Raw genomic sequence first — 24,141 nt, forward strand, 5'->3', positions numbered from 1 at the left:
CCGCCCCGCGAAATCTCCATCCTTTCCACCCCGCCCCCGAATTCCCCTTCTGACCCCCGCCCCTATTCCCCTACCCTGAATGATTTTGGGCAAATATAAGTTTTTGTTTGGGCTAAAAGAAACTATTTTTTGGGTAACAAATAGATATTTATAACATAATTTTACATGTTACAAACAACTTAAAAACACGTTTTTTGTTGAATTTTTGTATGTAAAATTCATTTTATTGTTTATTATATTTATATAATTAATATATGTCAATTTATATAATTTATTAACGGGTCCCCACGGGGGTTTCAGGATGGGACTACTAACCCCCGCCCCCGCCCCCGAAATTAAAACGGAGGTTAACCTTGCCCCCGCCCTCGCCCATGTCCCCAATTTTTTTCAACAAATCCCCCCATACAGGACGGAGCCCTCACGGGATCAGTGTCCCACGAGACTTTTTGACATCCCTAATAACATCCGTACCCTTATGTAGTAAAAGAATAAGGCCAAGGACTATTTGTGCAATTCCGTCAAAGATTAGAGAAGCTAGGGTTTCCCACCAACCATAAAAACGACTGCGCCTTTTAGTACAACTCCTGCTAGTCCAGTCCAATCATTTCCCGATCACAATGTCTGTTCTTCAGCATACTCACATAGCAGCTTCACTCTCATCGTCGACATCCTCCTTCTTCGCTCAAAATGGCTTCGATGTTCCAAGGTATCCATCTATCTCCCTGTTTTGGTAACAGAACTGAGAACTACTCGATTAACAGCTGGCTGGTTTCGTTCCTACAAATTATTCGAAAGAACAGACACTACTCAATTTTGTTCTGATTATCTTTTTTTTTTTTTTCACTGCAGAACTCAGATTGTAAGTGTACCTCCCAAAAAGGCAGTGGTTTGTAAATGTGTAGCTACTTCCCCGGCAGAACAGACTGGTAATTACAAATTTTGTTAGTATTTTGTCGTTTTCAATTGTCAACACAATTTGAAGATACTTTTATCTATTCGGTGCTTCTGCATAATTGGAAAAATTCCTTACTGAGTAAGTGATTTGAGGTGTATCAATTTTATATTGAACTTTTACCCATGTTTTGGAGGGAATTTATACATTTATACTTCTGATAACATTTCCATACTACCATCTGAAATCCAAATTTTTAATTCTCTTTGTTGCTCTTCTGCAGCTTACAAAACGAAAGTCTCCCGAAATGGGAACATTGCTAAACTTCAAGCTGGTTACCTCTTTCCAGAGGTCTGTAACATCACTGTCACATGTTACTTAGAGTTTCAAATGTGGATGTTAAACTTTGTTTTCTTAATTGGTTGTTACATTGCATTTGGAGATGAGATTCAAAGATTTTTCATGTTCTCAATTACAGATTGGTAGAAGGAAAGCTGCTCACATGTTGAAATACCCTGATGCACAAGTGATAAGCCTTGGTATTGGTGATACTACTGAGCCCATTCCAGATGTTATTACTTCAGCCATGGCTAAGGTATGATCATGTGGGTTCTAATTTCTATTCTTGGTGGTTTGAGAATAAGTTCATTTGAAACTTAATACCTTTTCTTAAAATCAAACTCCCCTCCTTTCTCAATGATATATCTTTTGTCCCATGTATAGTCCCTCTTCTATAAGACATGACTAGAAAAGGGTAGTTTCGTAATTAAGTATATACACCCATAAACACAAATATTTTAATTTTCTGGTTGGCAGAGAGCTCTTGGATTATCAACTGTTGAGGGTTACAGTGGATATGGAGCAGAACAAGGTGAAAAGGTACGAATAATTAATAGTAGTTTTTACTATAGTTATGATTCTAAAGCAATAAAGTATATGTAGCAAGAATTGGTGTAAAAATTCCAGTCATACACAGTGAAAATTGATTATATAACAACAGTTAAATTAACATTTATGCCATTTATATGATCAGGAACTAAGAGCTCGACTTGCTTCAGCTTTTTATGCTAACCTTGGCATAGAGGAAGATGACATATTTGTATCTGATGGGGCTAAATCAGACATTTCTCGCCTTCAGGTTTGTGCTTGGTTTACAACATAGCTTCTATTTTTTTAAACATTTTGTCCTTTCTTCTTTATTAGTTCAATAACACAAAAGATAATATCATATCATTATTTACAGTTGACCCTCTACTTTTATTTTCATGTCAGGTCTTATTTGGGTCAAATGTGACAATGGCAGTTCAAGATCCATCATACCCGGTAACCAATTCAATCTTATGCAATCATCAAGAACCAAACTAACAAAATGGTCCCTGTGCTTTCTAATTTCTATCATGTTTAGTCCAAAGTTCCAATCTTTTTTTCAGTTTTGGCCCTTAATTCAAGGTTTCTTATCGATTTTGGTCCTTATTTCAAGTCTTCATATCAAGGTTCCAAAGACCAATATCAATATAAAACCTTGAAATAAAGACCAAAACGGAAAAAAGATTGGAACTTTGGACTAAACACGGTAAAAACAAAAAATAAAAGACAATCTTTTGTAATTTACTCTCAAGATGAAGAGTTAATTTGTGATATTCATTTCCTTTTGCAGGCTTATGTAGATTCAAGTGTGATTATGGGTCAAACAGGAGAATTCCAGAAAGATGTTGAGAAATTTGCAAATATTGAGTACATGAAATGCACACCAGAAAACGATTTCTTTCCTGATTTATCCAAAGTTTCACGAACAGACATTATATTTTTCTGTTCACCCAACAACCCAACTGGCTCAGCTGCATCAAGAGAACAACTTATTCAGTTAGTAAAGTTTGCTAAAGACAATGGATCCATCATTGTTTATGACTCAGCATATGCCATGTATGTATCAGGCGACACCCCTAAATCCATCTTTGAAATCCCTGGAGCCAAAGAGGTAATCAAAATCAAAACTTTTAGATTAATTTACATTTTTCGTCCCTAAGTATAACTGATTCTTTCAATTTTGGTCCCCAAAATGTAATCTTGATCATTGTTTGAGATTTTGACTATATTTTTGGGATCAAAGTCGCAAAATTCAGCCATACCCAGGGATGAAAATGGTAATTTTGACCAAAAACATTTCAAGAACCTGAAATAAGGACCAAAATTGCAATAGAAAACATGTTGGGACCAAAATTGAAAAAGTCAGCTATCTTTAGGGACCAAAAGTGTAATTTAGTCAAACTTTTAACATGTTCATATTGCAGGTTGCAATTGAAACAGCTTCTTTTTCAAAATATGCTGGATTTACAGGAGTTCGTTTAGGGTGGACTGTAGTCCCAAAAGAGCTGAAATATTCAGATGGATTTCCTGTTGCAAAAGACTTCAACCGAATTGTTTGCACTGGGTTCAATGGAGCTTCAAACATTGCTCAATCGGGTGGACTTGCATGTCTTTCTCCTCAAGGTCTTGAGGTTAGTTTATTTCATGAAAATATTAATTAGCATAATAAAAGACAAATCAATATATGGAAAATGGAAAATGAATTGAGTTTTATAAATTCTTGTAGGCTATGCGTGAAGTGGTGGGATTCTACAAAGAAAACACACAAATTATAGTGGATACATTTACTTCACTAGGGTTTAAGGTATATGGAGGAAAAGATGCCCCGTATGTGTGGGTCCACTTCCCGGGTCAAAGCTCATGGGATGTTTTTAGTGAGATTCTTGAGAAGACTCATGTGGTGACGACACCTGGCAGTGGGTTTGGGCCTGCTGGTGAAGGGTTTGTTAGGGTTAGTGCTTTTGGACACAGGAACAACGTGTTGGAAGCTTGTAGGAGGTTCAAAGAGCTTTACAAGTAAAACAAAAATAAAACCAGGTTTTGTACTTCTTAACCTTTCGATAATTTGCTTTCATGAATCATGATTTCTCATTTTCTATTGTATTAGATTAACTTTTGAATTTTGATATGGAAAGATTGTTGTGGTTTTATGGATATTTGGATTGTACATTTTCATAACAGAAACTAAACCTTAATAAGAAAAGAAAAATGAAAGTACAATTTTGTTCTCGGAAGAAACCAAAGTAGGATTCTGTAATAAACAAATAAAGATAAGTATACTGCTATTTCTTACATTTTTAGCCCTTTTTCTAAAGAAAACAACACTCGAACAATAAAAAATAAACCTCCTGTTATGCACAATAAAAATCCATAAATAAATAGCGGTTACTTTGAGGAGTCTGTGTTATAGCCGTAGCTATAGTTTGAGACTGAGCTCTGTGTGTGGCTACTTTGTGTAAGATTCGGTTTTGAAAATGGGGTAAAGTAAGTTGGCACGGGCATCTTTGAGGGCAGTTCGGGCAGCGGGGATTGAAAGTTAAGAACTTGAACCACTTGCCTCATTGAAGGTCGAAAACTACTATCGGGATGTGCACACCAAAGCCCAACAATCATCAAACATTCCATTTCCTGCTCATTGTAATCTTTATTAAGTCGTCGGTCAGCCGCTTCTAGAACCTTCCCTTGCCCGAAAAGTTCCCAAACCCATTCCACCATTCTCGTCTCACCTTTAGCAACCTTCATCTCCATTGGTTTCCTTCCACATGCTATTTCTAGTGCCACAACTCCAAAACTGTAAACATCTGTCTCCCGACTAGCTTGACCGGTCATTACACACTCCGGAGCCATGTAGCCCATGGTCCCGGCTATAACCGTCGTCTGCGATCCTTTCTCATGATCGACAAACCGGGCTAGCCCGAAGTCACCGAGCTTTGCATTGAAACTCGAATCCAACATTACGTTACTTGATTTGATGTCTCGATGCACCACACACTGCTCCCATCCCGCGTGCAGATAAAGTACTGCGGAGGCTAACCCTTGTGCAATTGTGTACCTCACGGGCCATGATAATAAGCTTTTCCCGTGAAATAGATGAGAGTCTAGGCTACCGTTTAGCATGAACTCATATACAAGTACGAGATCTTTGTGTTCGTGACACCATCCGATGAGTTGGACTAGGTTACGATGGCGCAGACGACTAATGGTCCGGACCTCCGATGCGTACTCCTTTACCCCTTGGCTCGAACCGCTTGATACTTTCTTGACTGCGATGTATGAATCCATTTCTTTGATAAACCCTCGATAAACCCCGCCGAAACCACCCTCCCCGAGCTTTTCTTGCTCTGAGAAATTGTTAGTGGCTCGGGCCAGCTCCTTGTACGAAAACTTTTTTGCTCCGATACCCTTTTCAAATTCGGTATCTAACACAAAAACATCGTCTTCAGCTCCGTATCTTTTCTTCCTTCTCCACACAAAGAATCCGAGAACCAATCCTATTAGGATAACACTCCCAATCACCAAACCAGCAAGTACACCAGCCGGTTTGGAGCCAACCTTGGTCTCGGGCTTGGGAATAGGATTCCCAAGACCTGGACTAACTAGGTTTGGATCGGGATCCATTGTATCCTCTCCGATACCAAGACTTGAACTAAAGTCCCATGTGAATATACTATGTATAGCAGAAGCATTCTCGGTCGCACCCGTGAATCCGAATTCGACCCACTCGGGTAAGTGGTCTCTTAGATCAACAGTGTAATAAATCCGTTGAGTTAGACGGGAACCACTTCGACCGAAACCGGTGAACGCAACACTAAGGTTATGCAAACTAGAATCATACCTAATCAATGCATCATATGTTTTCCCTTCCCTAACCCTACTCCGCCACGTCACATTCGTTACCGAATCCATCGATCCGATATTGATCCCGACATGTTCGTTCTTCGGGTCCCATGCGTTCTGAAAAACATCGAACTCAACCGCAACAAACGGTGCGCCGGTTGAGTTCAACTCTTTGTCGGGCCCCGTGAGCCCGAGGCTTCCACTAGTGACATTTTCAGGAACAATGGAACCGTTTGGTGCGAGGAAAAATGTGAGCCCGTCGCCATACTTGGAGCTATTGAGAGAGTTGATGGTGAAAGTGAACCGTGTCGAGAAGTCGGTTAGGTTTCGTGAGCCGTGGTCCCAGAGGTGTAATGGCTCGGAGTACACGGCTCGACCGATGCTAGCCAACGCATGAATATCGCGTTGGTTTGTGGTGAGTTGGATCGCGTTGTTTGAAGGATACGCGTCTTTCTCGTACGTGATGTCGTCGTCGTTTGGACTGAAACCGGTTTTTTGGAAGGATAAAGCGGTGGCGTAAGGTGGTGGAAGGAGGAGGAGGAGGATGGTGGTGGTGGTGGTAATGAGGAAAATAACTATAGGGCTGCTGAAAACAGCCATGGGTGGGTGAAGGTTGCGAGGTGGTGGTGGTTTAGACTTTAAAGTATAAATCATTGGATTTGTAAGGTTTGGCAATTAACACACTTGGCTAAGTCAACTCATGAGTCATGAACAGGACAGTGTTGTTTAAGCCGGCTGAAGCACAACTACAAGACTTATTATTATTATTATTATTAATTTATTATCATTATTGTTGTTATTATGATTATAATAATTATTAATATTATTATTATTATTATTATTGTGATGCTATTTTTTTACTTATCTTGTATGGCGTCTATTAAAAAAAATAGATTTCGGAAAAATGGTATGCCAGATGATTTTTTTTTTCTCTTTTTGTTGAAATATTGAAAAATTGGTCAATTCAATTTATACATTATGTAGGTAGAAAATAAGCAAAACCCAGTATTTAAAAAATCAAGTAGGTTTCATTTTTTATTTTTAAACTGTTTTTTCATTAAAATATCATATACGATGACAATTGGAAGGCCCATACATAAAATAAAAACGAACCAGATTCCAAAAGTGGATTGCTGTGAATGTTGTACTACATGCATTACCACTGGTACATCAAACTGATGACAAATAAGAGGGTCACACTCACATCAGAAATTATAAATGCATTAAAATTTCAATTATGTTTTTTATTTTCTTTTTCCAAACGCTAAATAATATTATTTCAAAATCAACTAAGTTACATGGTAAAAGTTATTTGTTCGTTTGTAAAAGTGAAATCTAAAGGTTCATTTCATATCGATTTCATTATTTTCATGGTATGCACCAATATTATGGACGCTAAAAAGTTAAAACTTCATTTTGAATAGTTTATTAGCATAACGAATATTTACATAAGCCTCTTGAATGGTGCTTGTTTGCCACTGGTGAAATTGTGTCTTTACAAACTAAATTAGGTTGACGATTTTCATAGCACGCCTTACATCGTTGTGTTACATTGTTTGCTGAAATTTATTTAGAAAAATAGTAAGCTGTGTCATCTATAAGATACACATTAAACCTGATCCATTGCATCATATGGAGGTAAATCGTGGATCAATAGTAGTATTTTTGGTATGATAATCTTTAAACTCTGAATCGTAGGGGTGTGTATGGGCAATTTGGTTCGGTTATTGGGAACCATAATCATTATGGTTGGTTAATCCATTTTGGTAGCATTGGGTATGGTTAATATTGGTTATGGTTAATGGTTTTTTTCCGTTAACGGTTTTGGTTAATGGTTAATATTGGTTAACCATAATGTTCAAAATAATATAAATGACGAAAAAATATTGACATAAAAAATGAAAATAGAATACCAAAAAGTCATCGACGCCAATGTTTGTAACCTAACTTATAGTAATAGAATAAAATGTGTACCTTTAATACTTAAAGTGAGATAACACATAGACACATTCAAAATAAAAAAAACATTCAATAAAAATATAAAACATTAAAAAAATTGACATTAATAATTTCATATATTGATAATTGATATTAATATTAAAATAAAGTCAAATATTCATACGAGTTCAATACAATTAAATAAAAAACTATAAAATAAAAGAGTCAAACATTCATATTATGTGTTTTTGATAAAAAAAATCAACCACTCATATGCATTCAATGTAATTAAGTCAAAAACAGTAAATAAAAACCAAAAAAAAAAAAACATTTTTAATATATAACAGAGTTAAGAAGAAAAAAAAACATAACTTACCTAGAATTCTTGATTACGAAGTCAAAAAAATCATTCGAATAGGACTATAAAGTCAAAACAATCTTTATATGCACGTTCTCAGTTTAACGACTACTACTACTTTCATTTAGATTAAGTCTAACAAGTAATTTATCAAAAAATCACTTAGAGTCGTGTCGGTTTAATCGTGAAACTTCGAGAAAGTATAACTTCTTTATACGAAGTTGGATTTCATTGTTTTTATATGTACGGAATCCTTATCTCACATACTCTAACTTTGGTTAAGATTATTTATCCTAAATAATCTTCTATAAAAATATCATTTTTATAGCATATTTTATTTAATTAGCTAGCTCGAATCTGCGAGTGTTACATCAAATGGATCCAGATGTCAAAGTTGAAAACTTGAACCACTAATAGAAGTTACAAATGTTATTGAGTCTCAAATTATGAAAAGGATAAGGAAAATCTCATAAATATCACTAAAATAATCATGAGGAAACAAGTGGTACTAAAGGATAGAAGTGGAAGTAAACAAAATCTAGTGGAATAGGAATGGTAGTCCTTTGTTTATGTTTTTAGGAAGCATTCAATACAAACTTTTAGCCTTTGGTTTTGGCTAGGGCGCAGCGCGACACATGTATTTGAGGTCACACCATGTCTGGTAAGCGTTAGGCATGGCACGTTGTAACTGGCGGTCTAAGCCCTAGTTTTTGGGATTTGGTTTCTATTTAAGAGCTCTAACTTCTACGATTTACCTATATAGCATCCCTCATCCTCCAGAAACCATAATCTAAAACCTTAGCCTCCTAGCCTCATTTTTTTGGTGTTTTTGTGCATTGTTGTGCAGCTTGAAGAAGAAATAGGCCATTTTGGTGCCAAGGGAAGCAATATCCACACAAATTTCTACCTTCTAATCACCTTCTAGACTTTGGTGAGAATTAAAATTCCTATCTTGTTATGTTTCATCCATGGATCTTTTATGTAGTGGGAAAACTCCAGGCTTTTGAGTTGTTGTTTGAATGTTTCTGGACTTAATAGGATGAACAGAGAGTAAGCTTGAACTCTCTTTGAACAATGCTAATGGATCTAGCCATTTTTGGTCATGTTTTAGATCTAGGGTTAGGGTTGAGCTTGTTAGAGGCCTTTACATGGATAAAGTTGGAAATTTTATCCATTAAGGTCATTGAATGATTTATGGAAAGTTTGAGCCTCTGGCTGGATGGGTAAAGTGCTTATCAAAAAGGTTATTAAGCCAGTAGGATGTGACATGCCTCTAATTGATTACGACACGTCTCATGAACCAAATCTCGACTAACGGTCACGATGAGCCTACCTATTGACCGTTGACTTTTTGACCAGGTCAAACTTTGGTGGGTTAGAGGATTTGAATAAGGTTTGACCTCAGTTGGATGATTAGGTGGTTTGTGTTAGTTGTTCGTTGCGGAGGCTATGGTTGTGATTCTTTTGTTAGACTCGAGTGAACTTTCTCACTATATTTCGTATGAAAATAGATATTACTTGTAAGATAGGATTTAGATACTGCTATGTATGCTTATACAAGTAGACTAGATTTATCTTTTGTATGTTTGTTGTTTGCTTGATTGTATGTTGCTTTTTTGTATCATGTTTGAGAGGTTGATGATGGAACGACGTTAGGCTATGAGTCTAAATACTCACAGTCATTGACGGAACGAGGCTATGAGTCAGCTATTGAGTAATGTTTGAGGGTTGATGACGGAACGACATTAGGCTGCGAGTCAACTGTTAATGGCGGAAGGGCGATAGGTTACAAACCATTTGTTTGTATGCATTGTATATGTATTGTTGTATGTGATATCTTAGGGAACTCACTAAGTTTTATGTTTATCCGTAATTTACAAATATTTTTTCATGTTGTTCTAGCGATCAAGGCAAGGCACGGCCTGATGTACACTCAGATCGTTGGGTTTTTATGATGTAGACGTCCATTGATTATATATTAATACTCTGTTTTTGAAACTATGTTTTATAATGTTGAACAAATCTATTTTTATATTATTTGTGGGAATGGAGTTTGACATTATACTATATTCTAATAATGAAAATTTTAGTTTGAAATTTGAAACATTATATATAATTTTTTTTAACAGCACGACTTTTGTTAAATAGGGCACACCTTATGTAAATGCCCACATGATACTCTTTGGATTTACTTATGATATATATGCCATGGAGGTTTATCTTGTAGTATTCAATACAAACTGTTAATATGCAAAAATATTTAAAAAACTGTGGATAACCTAAGTTTCACTTATGTCGCTAAACAAAATGCATTACAGAACTAGTACACATTTCAACTTGTGATTACGCAAAATCCATTAAACCAGTTTAACTAGAAACGTTAACAACTTCATTTCATTTGGTTTAATTCTTGTCTAACAACCAAAACTTCTAGATTCATCTTTCGTCTAGTAGATGTTCATGTCATTTCCCTCCTATGCCATGTAAGCAAGCATCAACATACATCCCAGTCATCATGGTAGGTTTTGAATAGTTGCGAGGAGTTCAATGACAAAACATATAAAAAACGACTTGATATTATTCTTTTGTTTATTAAACTATCAATTGTAGTCCCTTTATATACACTCAATATATTCAAGGGTATTTAAAAAGTTGAAAAATGTAATCAATGAGGATATTCTTGTTCATTGGTACATGAAAATAATATTCAAAAGTTTATAACATAAAAAGCTCTAATAAAACTAAGCAACTGCAAACATTCGTATAGTGATTCCAGAATATAAAGTTTCTTAAAAATAAAACAAAGATCCCTTCAAAATTTTATGAAGCTCTAAAATCTCACACTTTAGCTTCATCTCCAAATCTTTTTCAAGAACCCTACGCTAAACTTGTTGTTTCTTCAAATCAAGAAACACTTTACCAATTTGCCCCTCACACGCCACAGAAACTTCCGGATCCAAAGACTCAAGAAACTTAGCGGATAACTTTAAATTGGTGAAAATCGTAAATAATTTCCCACAAAACTTTCTGACTTCCGCCCTTTTGGATTGCTTTTCAGGCATATTCATCACCAATTCCTTAATCAAAACACAAATTTCAGACATATGTTTACTCACCATCTTCTTTCCAACATCGCTTCCTTCAATGTTCAAAGGCTTCAAAATCTCCAACACCAAATCAAGCCCTTCAACTCTCCGAAATTTCGATTTCGCCCCTCCACATTTCTCAACTAAAAACCCGAAAAAACGTCTCCCGATCCACGCCCACCTCCTGAAAATCTCCTTCAAGAAATTCAACTTGAGCATCGAGTTTTTCCCATCGAAATAACGGGTTAAAGCCCCTTTAAAAATCTCAAACACCTTCTCCAATTCATCTTCCTTGAAGCTTCTAGAATCAATGATCTTCAAGATCCAGTAGATTGAATTCTGGGCGAGATTCACAATCTTTCTGTAACGTTGAAACGAAGCTGATTGTTTCTTTTTTGATGGAGTGATTGCTGATTTCTTCTTTTTGAAAGGTTTTGATGCCAATTTTAGATTCTTTTCAAGTAGAGGCTCGAGAAGTGATAGCTGAACAGATTCGTCTTTTGGGTAATGTTTTGCTTTGAAGATTTTGTGTTCCATGATTTTACAGATCCTGTCACCTAACTGTTCACTTCCTTCAGTTGTATTGGGGTTCACGAATGCTTGTGCAAGATTTGTGAACACCTTCAATACTTGTGGTTTACCTGCATGATATGATATGATGTTAAATTAGATTAATTTACATTTTTGGTCCCCGAGTATAGCTGGTTTTTGAAAACTCTTGTCTTGAAAGGAGGTGTTCTCTTGCAAATTTTTTGAGGTTTTTGGGGTCAAATTTGCAAAAATCAGCTATACTCGAGGACTAAAATAGTAATTTTGCTTGGATCAGCGATGAAAATTGTTGCAAAACCTAAAATAAAGACTAAAACTGCAAGATAACTCTATGGGACTAAAATTGTTACAATAGCCCCAAATTTAGACCAAAATTGCAAAAGAACTTTTTTGGGACAAAAATTAGTACAAAAACCTAAAAGAAAACCAAAATTGGCTGTACTTAAGGACCATAATCGTTACAAGAACATCAAATAAGGACCAAAACTACAAAATAACTTTTTGGGAGGGAGCAAAAATGCAAAAATCCGCTATATTCAGTTAGCAAAATTGAAAAATTGATCAAAATCGTTACATGAACCTCAAATAAGGACCAAAATTACAAGAGAATTTTTTGGGACCAGAATTGCAAATGACAGCTATACTTGGGGACCAAAATTGTGAAAATAACAAAATCGCAAGAGAAGTTTTCAGAATCTAAATGCAGAAATAAGCTATACTCAAAGGACCAAAATTAAAAGAAAATACTTTTAGGGACTAAAAATGTAACATATTATAAAAGTAAAAAACTTGCCTTGATTCTCATGGAGGTAGATTTCAAGCAAGGAAAGAACACGGAGTTTGAAAAGAACAAGCTGAGAATGAGCAGTTTCCCCTCCTGCTTGGTTTCGTTTCTCTTTAAAGATCTGCGCCAGATACGAATCCATTCTAAACATGGCTTCATCATCCATTCCGCCATCGGAATCGGAATCGGAATCTTCTTTTCCGGCGGAATCAGCAATTCCCTCGGAGTCTTCGGATTGGTCATCAGCAGCTTCACCACCGGTTTCCGCTTCATCGGAATCTTCAGCTTCTTCGATTTCTAGAAGATCATCGTCATCAGTGTCATCATCATTTTCAGTATCGGAATCCTGACGCCTTGCGGGTTTTAAATCTTTTTTTATAACTTTCAACATTCGGAGTAAACCATCGTCTGTCACATCATCACTGTAGTATTTGAAAACCTACAAAAGGTAAGTGGAAAAATGTCAACAATGGAAACTTGAAAATTCTATTTCAACTTCTATTTGCTTATTATGAAGAAAATCAATACAAGTATGTTGATTGATTATACCTGTTCAATGGAGGATCGCATGGGAGCTGATGATTGAGGAAGCAATGATAAGAGTGTATCAACAAAAACATCCATTAACACAGGTGCATCATCACCATCTGCATCTGCTTCATCATCTCCAGATGAATCAAGAAGATCGGGTGATGGGAAGAATTTTTTGCAGCAAATTATGATTTCAGAAGCAGCTTCAAAGAATTCCCCTGGTCTGAGTAGGATTTGGAGCAGCAATTGGATGAGTAAGTACCTCAATGCATGCAATCTGTGAGCATCTGCACTCATCCCACAATTCCTTTCCTGAAATTGTTCAAACTCTTTTTTAGACGCAATATAATATGAAAGGTTTAACTGGAAGTATAATGTTGTAACAAAAAGAAATAGAAGTAGGATGCTGTAGGAGTGAGTTACCTCTTTGGAAAGCCAATTTTCCATGGCTTGCAATTTCTTGAAAGCCTTTTCATCTTCATCGCTCAATGACCTAAAGAGGGATACAGATGGAATGTTGCGCAAAACACTGAGAAATTTCATGAAATAAGAACCAAGATCATTAGCTTCTTTCCCACTTGTAACTGTATGAGGCCATTCTCCTTTTTGAGCATTGGCCAAAAGTAATTGCAGCTGTTCAATACACATCCTGCAAAGAGAACTTGAAGTTGCTGCTTTTGGCCATCTAAACTTCTGATCTAACTCAAATGAAGTCACTTCAGTCCCTAAAGATGAAGAGAACAACCCCTGAACAGCTAAAAACTTCAAGATTTCTTTCTGAACACCAAACTTTCCTTCACCTTCAGGCAGCTCGTTTGAATCCTCAGTCTTATCAAGCTTTGCATGTTTTAAAACACTTGGAAGAGAGTCCACAACCCAACTTTTGAGAAAATCTGAAGTGACATCTTTCTCTTCAATCGAACCGATTTCTGAATTATCATCAGTTGTTTGACTTTGGTCAGATGGTTCTTCTAAAGGTCGCACATCAAGAAACATGTCGATTAGGTTTTTAATGAAAAGCATACAGCCAGGTTCAGTAGTGAAACCTGACATTAGATCTTTTACAGTTTTAGTCCTTGTAATGCAGTCGAATTTCCCATTGCTGTGTTTTTGTAGAGCCATGGTTACAGCTACCCGTTTTCCATCATCATTGCTGACCCAATCTGACAGCTTTTCAAGAAAGTATTGTGCAAATTTGTAAAGCCATGAATCCTTTGTGGAAAGTATGTCAATTAGACATTGGACAATCTTGTAGGATAAAACAATTGGTATGCAAGAAACAGGGAGTCTTGGTAGAACAAGAAGCATAACATCAAACACCAAGTGTTTTCGATCATGAGAGGATAAAAGAAGCGACCCTTCGATGATAACATCCCAGAAATTTTGTAGGTTTTTCTGTAGATCTTCTTCATAAGAACTCGATTTGGGTTTCTTTTTGTGCTTCTTTGTAGAGTTTAATCCTGTTGATGAATCAGTGCCTTCTGGGACAACATCGGGTAAAAGGATATTCACTAAAACAGGCCACACACCATGAACTCGAGGCTGACAAAATGTTGACTCCTGCAAACCCACAATAAAAACTTCAAAAATTACAACTTTAACCCTCGAACTGATGCAAATACCATGAAACCATTTTTAAAAAAAAAAAAAATCACCTTTAGGCAATTTGAAAGAATGGATAGATGTTCAGGAGAGAACATTGAGCTAGAACTGTATGGATTTGGCAAAAGCTTCCCAAATGATCTGTTGTCATCAGATAGTTTTTCTCTTAGTTTAAGAGCTAGAAGTAATGCATCAGGATTTCCAGCTTCTGTGGCTCCTTCAAACCATTCATGGAGACCAGGAGCATCAAGAACTTGCTTCAAGACAACTTTAACAGGCAACTGCAATCCATTTTACACAGATCATGAAAGGGTATTAATGGAATGATAAAAAAAAAAATTGTTTTATCCCATCAATTATTAAGTACCTTTTCAACTAACTGCAGGATAACAACAACAGCAGGCTCCTGGAGATAACGTTTCTTGGTGGCTAGTGTAATAACAGCACCAGTGAATTCCTTAATATACTCGCTTTCCTGAATCAGTCTTCCTGATCTTGCAAGAGCACCATAAGCAAACAAACGACCTAAAAGACAATCTTTGATTTCCTGTATGACATAAAGAAACACACAAACATTTAGAAAGGGAATAAATAAGTCATCAGTCATGTTCAAAAAAAGTTAAAAAGAGATTACAATCCCACCTGTCCCTTCATAGAAGAAGAGACTTCCAATAAGTCAACTATAAGTTTCAGCAAAGAGTCCAATGCAATATCAGAAACTGCACCAACTAACATAGTCAAGCCCAATGCAAACCCTTGTCTTGCACACTGAAAAAGAATAACCAAATAAGCACCTGCTAGTAAAGACAACAATGGTCATATAAGTAAAATCAAAGTGAGGAAGCACACACCTCTCTTGATGAGGAAACACCACGAATAAGCCTTCTGACAGCATATCTTATGGAAGGTGCACAGTTATTCAATCCATCCTCTTTCTCAGCTTCCAATTTCAACCCACCATCAACATCTTCCTTCTTCTCGAGCATATTATAAGCCTTCTGAACCACCTGCAACTCCATCACCAATCTCTCTGCAGCAGCTTCCCTTACCAAACCATCGGCAGATCCCAAATCCTTAAACACGCCTATATGAAACTCAGGCAAACTGTTACTTGTTCTACTCTTCTCAACTTCTTTGACCTCCAAATTTGCTAGAATTGGCTTCACTTCAGCGTTATCACCCGATGTAGCGCGGTGTTTTTCTTTATCTAATGCTTTTCGTTTTTTCTTCCTCTCCATTGGTTTAACACCATTGGAGCTGTTATCGTTATTATTTGATTTTTCTATCTCCTCTTCGTTCTTCGTCACCTTTTTAATCTTCTTTTTCAAATGCTCACTCGAAACTTTGCTATCAGAGCTTGTATTGCTCTTCTGGATATCTATTTCTTCTACACTATCAGAGCTCCTTTTCTTACTACCCATTGATGTCAACGAAGGAAGGTGCCCTAGTTTCTGGTATAGTATCGGCAATGACGAAGAGTTTGGAACACTATAAACCCGCCGCTTACGTTAGTTCTTTATAGAAAGTACACCCCTTCTATTTTGGATAAATTTCAATTCAACATTTCAACCTAGTTTTGTTGAAAATAATAATATTTTGATTGAATGTTCAACAAAAAGGAACCTTGATATGTTTGAAAGAATGTTTTCAAGATCAGGATTCTATGTAGGATCGTTTTTAGGTTAGCAAGATTAGGAATCGGACTCCTAAGATCCCACAAAATAAAATATAATTTTAATTTATAATTTTTAATCATGAAAAATCTTTCAAACATTCAATTTTTTGTTCAAAATTTATAAAAACTTCAAAATATTAGTCATAAATCACAATACAAAATGATAAATAGTAAATTTGTAAAAGATAAAAGACATAAAATGGTAAAAAAATTCATTTGCAAAAAAAAAAAAATAATAATAAAAATAAAAAATCAAGGTAGGATCGAGATCCGATCGAATCTCAATCCTACCTGCGATCCGACCCCAAATACGATACTTTTACGATCAGGATCGCGATTTTGACAACCATGGTTTGAAGTATATAATTTGATGTAACATTTATAAATAGCTGATACTGACCTACCGAGTATATTCTTGAAGATTTTCTTAGAATAATGTAAATCTAACTCCTACGAATTAATGTGAATATGTTAGATGTGAATAGTAGAGTTAGAATGCAACATCATTTTATGTGTTTTAATTTTAAGGTGTTGAATTTTCATTTAAAAAATTATTAAATAAATAACTATTTAATTTGAATGGCCTTTTGTGAAAGATAAAGAAATTCTAGTCAATTCTTTGTCTAAACAACTAATAAATGGAAATGATAAAGTGTATAAATGAACCTTTTGATTGTAATTGTAATAGATGTACTTAAAGGCTAATAAAAAATATTAGTCATGACTTAGAGAAGTCATGGGGTTAATATAACATTTAAACCATAAATTACTAGTATTAATATGGGAATTTAGGGTTTGATGATTCTTCAATTGAGGGGACTAAGGGGGAGAAATTTGATGGAGGCTAGAATCATGTCATGATAATCCCTTATAAAAAAACCAATGATTTAAGATATTTTAGTATATATCAAATACTAGCATTGATATTACATGTGTTCTAAAACTCGACCGACCAGGTTTTCTGACTTAGGAAAAATAAGTTAGTTGACATGTGTTGCCATTTTGACATGGTTGGTTTTCTAATTGGATTAGCTTTTTTATAAATATTAAAATATAATTAGTACCTAAACATATGTTTGATGACACTTAGGTGCTTTGAAAACAAGTAGAGTCGTGTAAAAAGTAAAACATTATTCTTAGGATTTCTTCATTGAAGAGCACTTAGATTTTCCAAGCATTCGTCCTTTAAAACAAATGTGTTTTTGAGTTTTTGTATATATATCATTGTGTTTTATGGTATATCTCTAATTCGAGGATGTATGTGCATGACTTTGCTCCATCTCTCTTTCAATTCTCTCACGCAAAAGGATTGTTAGATATGTTGTAGGGAAATATAGGGTTTGTGGTGGAGATCTTGATACCAACTTGGATTGTGATATCACTTTCTGAATTGATATTTCTACCCTATACCTGGTTACAAGAAATTCAGCCTAAGATAATCCAAGTGGACACTTACGATTCTAGGCACAGAAATCGTAAGCCAATATGCTAGAGGATTTTGTGAAAGTATGATGAAAACAAGAGCTTAAGATCGTAACCATCTTTTGAAGAGGAAGAACTGTTTATATATTAAATGAGTTTAGGGTTTCATTAGGGTTGGGTCGTCATTAGTTGCTTTGGAAGCAAGTAATGATAATCCGGATTTAATGAGGATTTAGGATTACCAAAACTAACGAGTTTCGTTAGTTTTACCATAATCACCCTCAATAAATTGAATTTTCCACTGTGTTCTCATATGTAAAATTCGGTGAGGTTTTGGGGCGCTACCTTAAACCCCGTGGGGGCGCTGCCCCTCGACTCCGCCCACTGACCTACCAGGGGCTTTGTCCCTTGGACCCCACAAGGGGCGCTGCCCTTTGGAAACCCCGGATCCAGGGACGCTACCCCTGGACTCCCGACTAGTCGTCGAACCGGTTTCTAATTCGATCTTATACATGCGTGCATTCCGCACAACCCCATACATATATTAGAGTACAAGTTATGAAGCCCATTAGTTCACATGTTAGTTCTAGTTACTTAAAATGATATGGTGACACTAAAATCACCAACATATGTTCTCATATTCTCTTTTGAGTCATTATTGGGATTGATTTAAAGATTAAGAAATTTTAACTAGCATCGTAGTCAACTTTAGTTATTATTGGTATTTCCATCTAAAGAGGAGTTCTACTATACATACTGCATTAACATTCAAGTCTCCTTTGAGGGCCCAAAGAACTACAAAAGTTAATTTTTTTTCCTTCTATAATTGTGTTTTCTTTCCAATCTTAGCAAAATGATCATTTGGTGAGAATAAAACTATTTTAAGTTAAAATGCTTATGTTGTTAATGTTGAGTTTTTGAAACTAATTTTTGAATAAAAATTCAATAGGTTCACTCCAGCCTAGTCTCGGTTTAAACAAACTAGAAGTATTACTTCAAACTATTGTATCATTAGAAACAAACAGTGTAACAAACAAATTTGTTTTAATGATATTGCGTTTAACACATGCCTCAACAACCTTAACATTTTTTGTTCTTTCCTTCATTACCATTATATTTTGCTAACAACGATTCTCATTAATCTTTTTACAGGGATTTGATCATAGGAAGATCGTGTGGTGACCAAAGAAGATTGAAAAGGAGTGCAAGAAGAATTATGTCAAAAGAGAAGTACCCCCCCCCCCCCAATAAAGAATTAAAATAATAATAATAATAATCTAAAAATCCACGTTAACGCCATGTTAGCAACTCCTGGATAAAGGTGAGTAAAAATGTCTATAAGCCACGCTACATAAGCTTCTAACATACTAAACATGTTAAAGTATGTCTCAATGGTTAAATAGAAAATCAAATGACAATTTAAGGGCTTAATTAGCATGTTTTGAACTTAGATGGGTGATGTTTTTGTAACATGAATGATCAATTAAGTCAAAACTTCAAAAAATTACATTATTTTCGTAAATTTCACATATACAAAAAAAAAATAATGAAAATCTACTTACATGTAAGCCTTGGTACAAAGGTACCTAACCATTTTATATAATCTTTTACATGAAAACAAATGTTTTTACTTCTTTAGACCTTTTGAAAGACCTTTTGGAATATAAATCGTGGACGGGGTTTATGGCCATAACCCACAATGACATTTCAACATGACCATGCATGCCATCTCGGTTGCATCGTGGTGGTCGTGGTGTGATTGATGGATTATAGTCATCATCACATTTGTAAACACCCAATGAAAAGAGAGCAACGACCATTTTTCTTAAAAGAACCGAATTATAAGAAATCCATATTCATCTATATATTCGAAATTTATGAGAGTATTTGGGAATGCCTATTTAAAATGATAAATATTTTCTAAACTTATTAGATTATTAATTTATAGCACCCAATTTTTTTTGACAAGTTATGAGGAATAACTTGTGAAACCGCTATAAGTGACTTTAGAAAATATCTATATCCAAACAATAGTTTAGCTTATACCGATCTTAAACTAGCGGTAGATTAAAAAGCTCCTTAAATAAGCTTAGCCAAACACCGGAGGATAATTCAAGACAAAAGCTATAGTAATATAGGAAAAGACAATTTTGCCCTTCTAGATAAATAAATAAATTAAAACGATATTAATTTTTTTGTTTGCGTGATGGATGCCATTCAATGACACCAATACAACTACATCAAAAAAGCGTTAAACATTTCCCATGATTATTTCTACCACAACCCACTCACCTTAAGTTTTTAGTTACAAAAAAACATCTAATAATAATTCATCCCCTCTACTTCTTCACCTCCTCATATTCCGCCTCCGGTGCCTGACCACCACTACCACCACCCTGTGACCCCGAATCACCACCACCACCGCCACCCCCACCTTGCATATGCTGACCAATCTTCGACTGCGCCTTATTCGCGGCATCAATCTTGGCCTGAATCTCCGCCGCATCCTCACCACCAGCTGCCTTCCTGAGGTCCGCCACCGCCGCCTCGATCTCCCCCACCACATCCGTCGGAAGCTTCTCCTTATACTCGTTCAAATTCTTCTCGACACTATAAATAGTTGTATCCGCATTGTTCTTGGCATCAATGAGTGTTTTCCTTTCGGCGTCCTTTTGGGCATGGAGTTCAGCATCTTTGACCATTTTTTCAATCTCGGAATCGGAAAGACCACCCGAGGACCTAATGGTAATTTGTTGTTCTTTTCCGGTGGATTTGTCTTTGGCCGAGACTGTGACTATGCCATTGGCATCGATGTCGAATGTAACTTCGACTTGTGGCATTCCACGTGGGGCCGGAGGGATTCCCATGAGCTCGAATTCCCCTAAAAGTTTGTTGTCGGATGCCATTTCACGTTCACCTTGGAGGACTTTGATTCCAACTTGTGTTTGGTTGTCAGCCGCTGTGGAGAACACCTGTCGATAGAACCGGAATGGAATTCGTCAGCGGAATTGGAATCTAGGGAAAAACGGGAATTCGAGATTCCGTTCCATGGTGTGTTTGGTTTCACTTGCTGAATAGATGGGTGGAAGGAACTCGATTCCGTTCTTTTTTCATTAGAAGACCAAAATACCCCTGTTTCTATATGTTTAAACAAATAATTACGTATAAAGATCGACTACAAGGGTATTTTGGTCTTTTAACTCCTTCCAAGTGGTGTGTTTGGTAAATACCCTTGTTCCATGGATAGGTGGAAGAAATTCAGTTCCATTCTTTTTAATTAAAAGACCAAAATACCCTTGTTCTATATATTTAAACAAATAGTTACATATAAAGATTGATTACAAGGGTACTTTGGTCTTTTAATTCCTTCCAAACCGAAGGCTCCCTATCACATGTTTGGTTAGCTAGAAACGAAAAGGAGTGACTTTAATAATAAAAATCAAAGATTTTATAATTTACTTGTAAAAAAATAACAATGATATTTTGGTCTTACCTTTTTTTAATATATAAGAAGGGTTTTTTTTTTTTTTGTCTTTTAATAATAAAGGAAGAATGAAATTAAAATTCCTTCTACCCATTTATACAAATGGTGTGAGAAATCCAAAACATACCAGGAATGGAATCTTGAATTCCAATTCCAAAACAAAACACACTCTCAGAGAAATGAAATGTTAAGATGAACTTACCTGACTTTTCTTTGTTGGAATTGTGGTGTTTCTACCAATGAGTTTGGTGAAAATCCCACCAAGTGTCTCAATACCAAGAGAAAGAGGAGTGACATCAAGAAGAAGCAACTCTTTCACATCACCTCTCAGAATTCCACCTTGAATTGCTGCTCCCATGGCAACTGCTTCATCAGGATTCACTCCTTTACTTGGAGTCTTCCCAAAGATTTCAGTAACAACCTCCTGAACTTTAGGGACACGTGTCATTCCACCAACCAGAAGAACTTCATCAACCTCTTTTGTTGTGACTCCAGCATCCTTCACACAGTTTTTGCATGGATTCCTTGTTCTTTCAATCAAATGGTTCACCAAAGCTTCAAATTTTGATCTTGTCAGTGTGATGTTCAAATGTTTAGCACCAGATGCATCTGCTGTGATGAATGGAAGGTTGATGTCTGTTTGGGTTGTGGAAGAGAGCTCAATCTTGGCTTTCTCAGCTGCTTCCCTTAGTCTTTGAAGGGCAAGACGGTCTTTTGACAGGTCAATTCCTTCAGTTCTTTTGAACTCACTCACAAGAAACTCCAGCATTGTGTTATCAAAGTCCTCTCCTCCAAGGAATGTATCCCCATTCGTTGCTTTAACCTGTATGATTAAAAAAAAAAAAAATCGATTTTGGTCCCTGAGCTTGTTCAAAAACTCCCATTTTGGTCCCAAGTACTTTACTCTTGCAATTTTGGTGCCCATTTTCAGTTGTTGTAACGATTTTACTCCCTGAGTTTGTTCATAATTTGTATTTTTGATAGTTTTCTCTTGCAATTTTGGTGTTTGTTAGGACCAAAATCGTTGCAGCAATTATACATAGGTACCAAAATTGCAAGAAGAAACTATATTTGACCAAAAGTGAACTGGCACATTGAATTTACTAGAGAATAACAAAAGGGTATCTTTGTAAAATGACATACCTCAAAGACACCATTTGAAATCTCCAAAATGGAAACATCAAAGGTACCACCACCAAGATCAAACACAGCAATAAGACCCTCTTTGTTATTCAATCCATAAGAAAGAGCAGCAGCTGTTGGCTCATTGATGATTCTTTCCACATCAAGTCCAGCAATTCTTCCAGCATCTTTAGTTGCTTGTCTTTGGGCATCATTGAAATAAGCTGGAACAGTAATAACAGCTTTATTGATTGTCTTTCCAAGATACGCTTCAGCTGTTTCCTTCATTTTAGTGAGAACAAAAGCACCGATTTGGCTTGGAGAGTATTTTTGTCCATTGGCTTCAACCCAAGCATCTCCATTTGGAGCCTTGACAATCTTGTAAGGAACCATTCCCATTTCTTTCTGTGTTTGAGGGTCATCAAAACGCCTTCCTATTAATCTTTTTGTACCAAATACAGTGTTGGTTGGGTTTGTTACTGCTTGTCGTTTGGCTGGAGTGCCTACAATTAGCTCGCCTTTTTGATTGAATGCTACAACTGATGGAGTTGTTCGTGAGCCTTCAGAATTCTCAATAACTTTTGCAGACTACATATAAAGGAAACAACAATCAGAGTTTTATCTTTTAGCACAACTATGAATGGGATTTGAAAAGATGAAGTATTATGGATCTTACCTTTCCTTCCATAACTGCAACACATGAGTTTGTGGTACCCAAATCAATCCCAATAACTTCATTTCCTAGAGGTCTTGAGCTGCATCAGAAATAAATATTAGCTAGAATTAATTAGCAAGTAAAAGCAGAATTAGTAACAGGGAGAATCTAGTTACCTGAAAGGTCTGGAAAGTATCCCCATCTTCTGACTCAAATGTGACCCAACCCATGATTGTTTGGCTCCACCTAACTGCACAAGCATTAATATAGATTACATTAAATTAATAGTCTCTTATGGGTTGATTGGCAAAAAATCAGGTATTGCAGATATCTTTCTTTATCTAGCTAGAGAAAAAAAAAATTAAACTTTACACGAAATCCAAATATAGAAAACACCAAAATAACTTTCTACACAATGTTGGATTCTTTACAACCAATAATCTAAACAAAGGTGTGTCGTCCATAAACTCATCTCATAAGCCAAAAATGTCATCCAAATGAATTAGATCATTGATTTAAGAAAACAGAATAAACACGTATTTTGCCTCAATAGATAATACACATGCAAAGATCCTCACAGTATGTAATTAGATCAAAAGAAAGCACAAACAGCACGAAGATCACAATTCATATACAAAGTAAAAAAGTTTGAATAACAAAATATATCCAATAAACAAATAGCTCGACCATATAAGACGTGTATAAAACAAATACGATATTAAAGGAGACGCGTGATTCAGAAACACCAAAACAGAATGTTCATGTCGGGCCTCTGGATTTTTTTGCTTCAACCAACCGAAACACAACGAATTATAGAAGCAATAGAAAATAATCCCAGATCAAATGGATTAAAGCAGGAAATTGAAGCGAGAAGTACATACGGATTTGAAGGCGGATAAAGAAGCAGATGAGAGGTCTCTTCGACGAAGAGATCTTAGCAACGCGGTGGTCGCCATATAACACCGGACAATGAGGCAAAGAGACGATCGAATCGATGAAGTGAAGTTCAGAAATCAGAGGTTTAGATGAAGGAAGGGTTTAGGGTTTTCGTAGAGAAGTGATATAAAAAGGGGGGCAGAATTTTCTAGCGAGTGTTGTCGGGAGGGCTTGGTCTGCGTGGAGGTGGCGTTATCTAGTTTTTTCTTATTTTTCTATTTTATTTTTTTAGATTTCCAGCTTAATTAATCATTAGAATGGCAATTGTTAACACGACACGACGATATAAAATGAAATTGTGACGAAACTAAAATTCGAATTCGTGTTCGTGTTACCTGTAAAATCCACGATGTTGTGTTGTGTCGTGTTCGTGTTTAAAATTCAACATTAAATTGACACAATT

General features: G+C 36.0%; 3 protein-coding genes and 1 pseudogene across 3 annotated transcripts; 1 reads left to right on the forward strand and 3 right to left on the reverse strand.

Moving 5' to 3' along the window:
- The first annotated feature begins 548 nt into the window (after positions 1–548).
- On the forward strand, positions 549–3,915 carry AGD2 (Pyridoxal phosphate (PLP)-dependent transferases superfamily protein). The gene is made up of 10 exons (XM_078972490.1): positions 549–706; positions 850–926; positions 1,176–1,243; positions 1,371–1,487; positions 1,709–1,771; positions 1,926–2,030; positions 2,165–2,215; positions 2,550–2,870; positions 3,184–3,390; positions 3,486–3,915. Exons 1-10 carry the CDS (start codon positions 618–620, stop codon positions 3,777–3,779), a joined length of 1,392 nt encoding a protein of 463 aa, XP_078828616.1. The 5' UTR covers positions 549–617; the 3' UTR covers positions 3,780–3,915.
- A 174-nt stretch (positions 3,916–4,089) lies between these two features.
- Positions 4,090–6,196, reverse strand: LOC145017009 (L-type lectin-domain containing receptor kinase IX.1 pseudogene; annotated as a pseudogene).
- Positions 6,197–10,535: 4,339 nt separating this feature from the next.
- LOC145014119 (uncharacterized) lies at positions 10,536–15,926 on the reverse strand. The gene is made up of 8 exons (XM_078972489.1): positions 15,296–15,926; positions 15,087–15,212; positions 14,812–14,991; positions 14,498–14,725; positions 13,266–14,402; positions 12,861–13,154; positions 12,321–12,750; positions 10,536–11,619 (listed from the first exon to the last, which is right to left on the reverse strand). The coding sequence occupies exons 1-8, from the start codon at positions 15,863–15,865 to the stop codon at positions 10,775–10,777; spliced, it is 3,810 nt and encodes a 1,269-aa protein (XP_078828615.1). The 5' UTR covers positions 15,866–15,926; the 3' UTR covers positions 10,536–10,774.
- A 3,750-nt stretch (positions 15,927–19,676) lies between these two features.
- On the reverse strand, positions 19,677–23,913 carry LOC145014496 (heat shock 70 kDa protein, mitochondrial-like). Its single transcript, XM_078972878.1, has 6 exons — positions 23,684–23,913; positions 22,979–23,052; positions 22,824–22,902; positions 22,169–22,735; positions 21,228–21,848; positions 19,677–20,513 (listed from the first exon to the last, which is right to left on the reverse strand). Exons 1-6 carry the CDS (start codon positions 23,756–23,758, stop codon positions 19,881–19,883), a joined length of 2,049 nt encoding a protein of 682 aa, XP_078829004.1. The 5' UTR covers positions 23,759–23,913; the 3' UTR covers positions 19,677–19,880.
- Between the last annotated feature and the right edge of the window lie 228 nt (positions 23,914–24,141).

Source organism: Lactuca saligna, chromosome 9 (assembly GCF_052625555.1).
Source record: "Lactuca saligna cultivar CGN05327 chromosome 9, ASM5262555v1, whole genome shotgun sequence".
Classification (NCBI taxonomy): domain Eukaryota; kingdom Viridiplantae; phylum Streptophyta; class Magnoliopsida; order Asterales; family Asteraceae; genus Lactuca; species Lactuca saligna.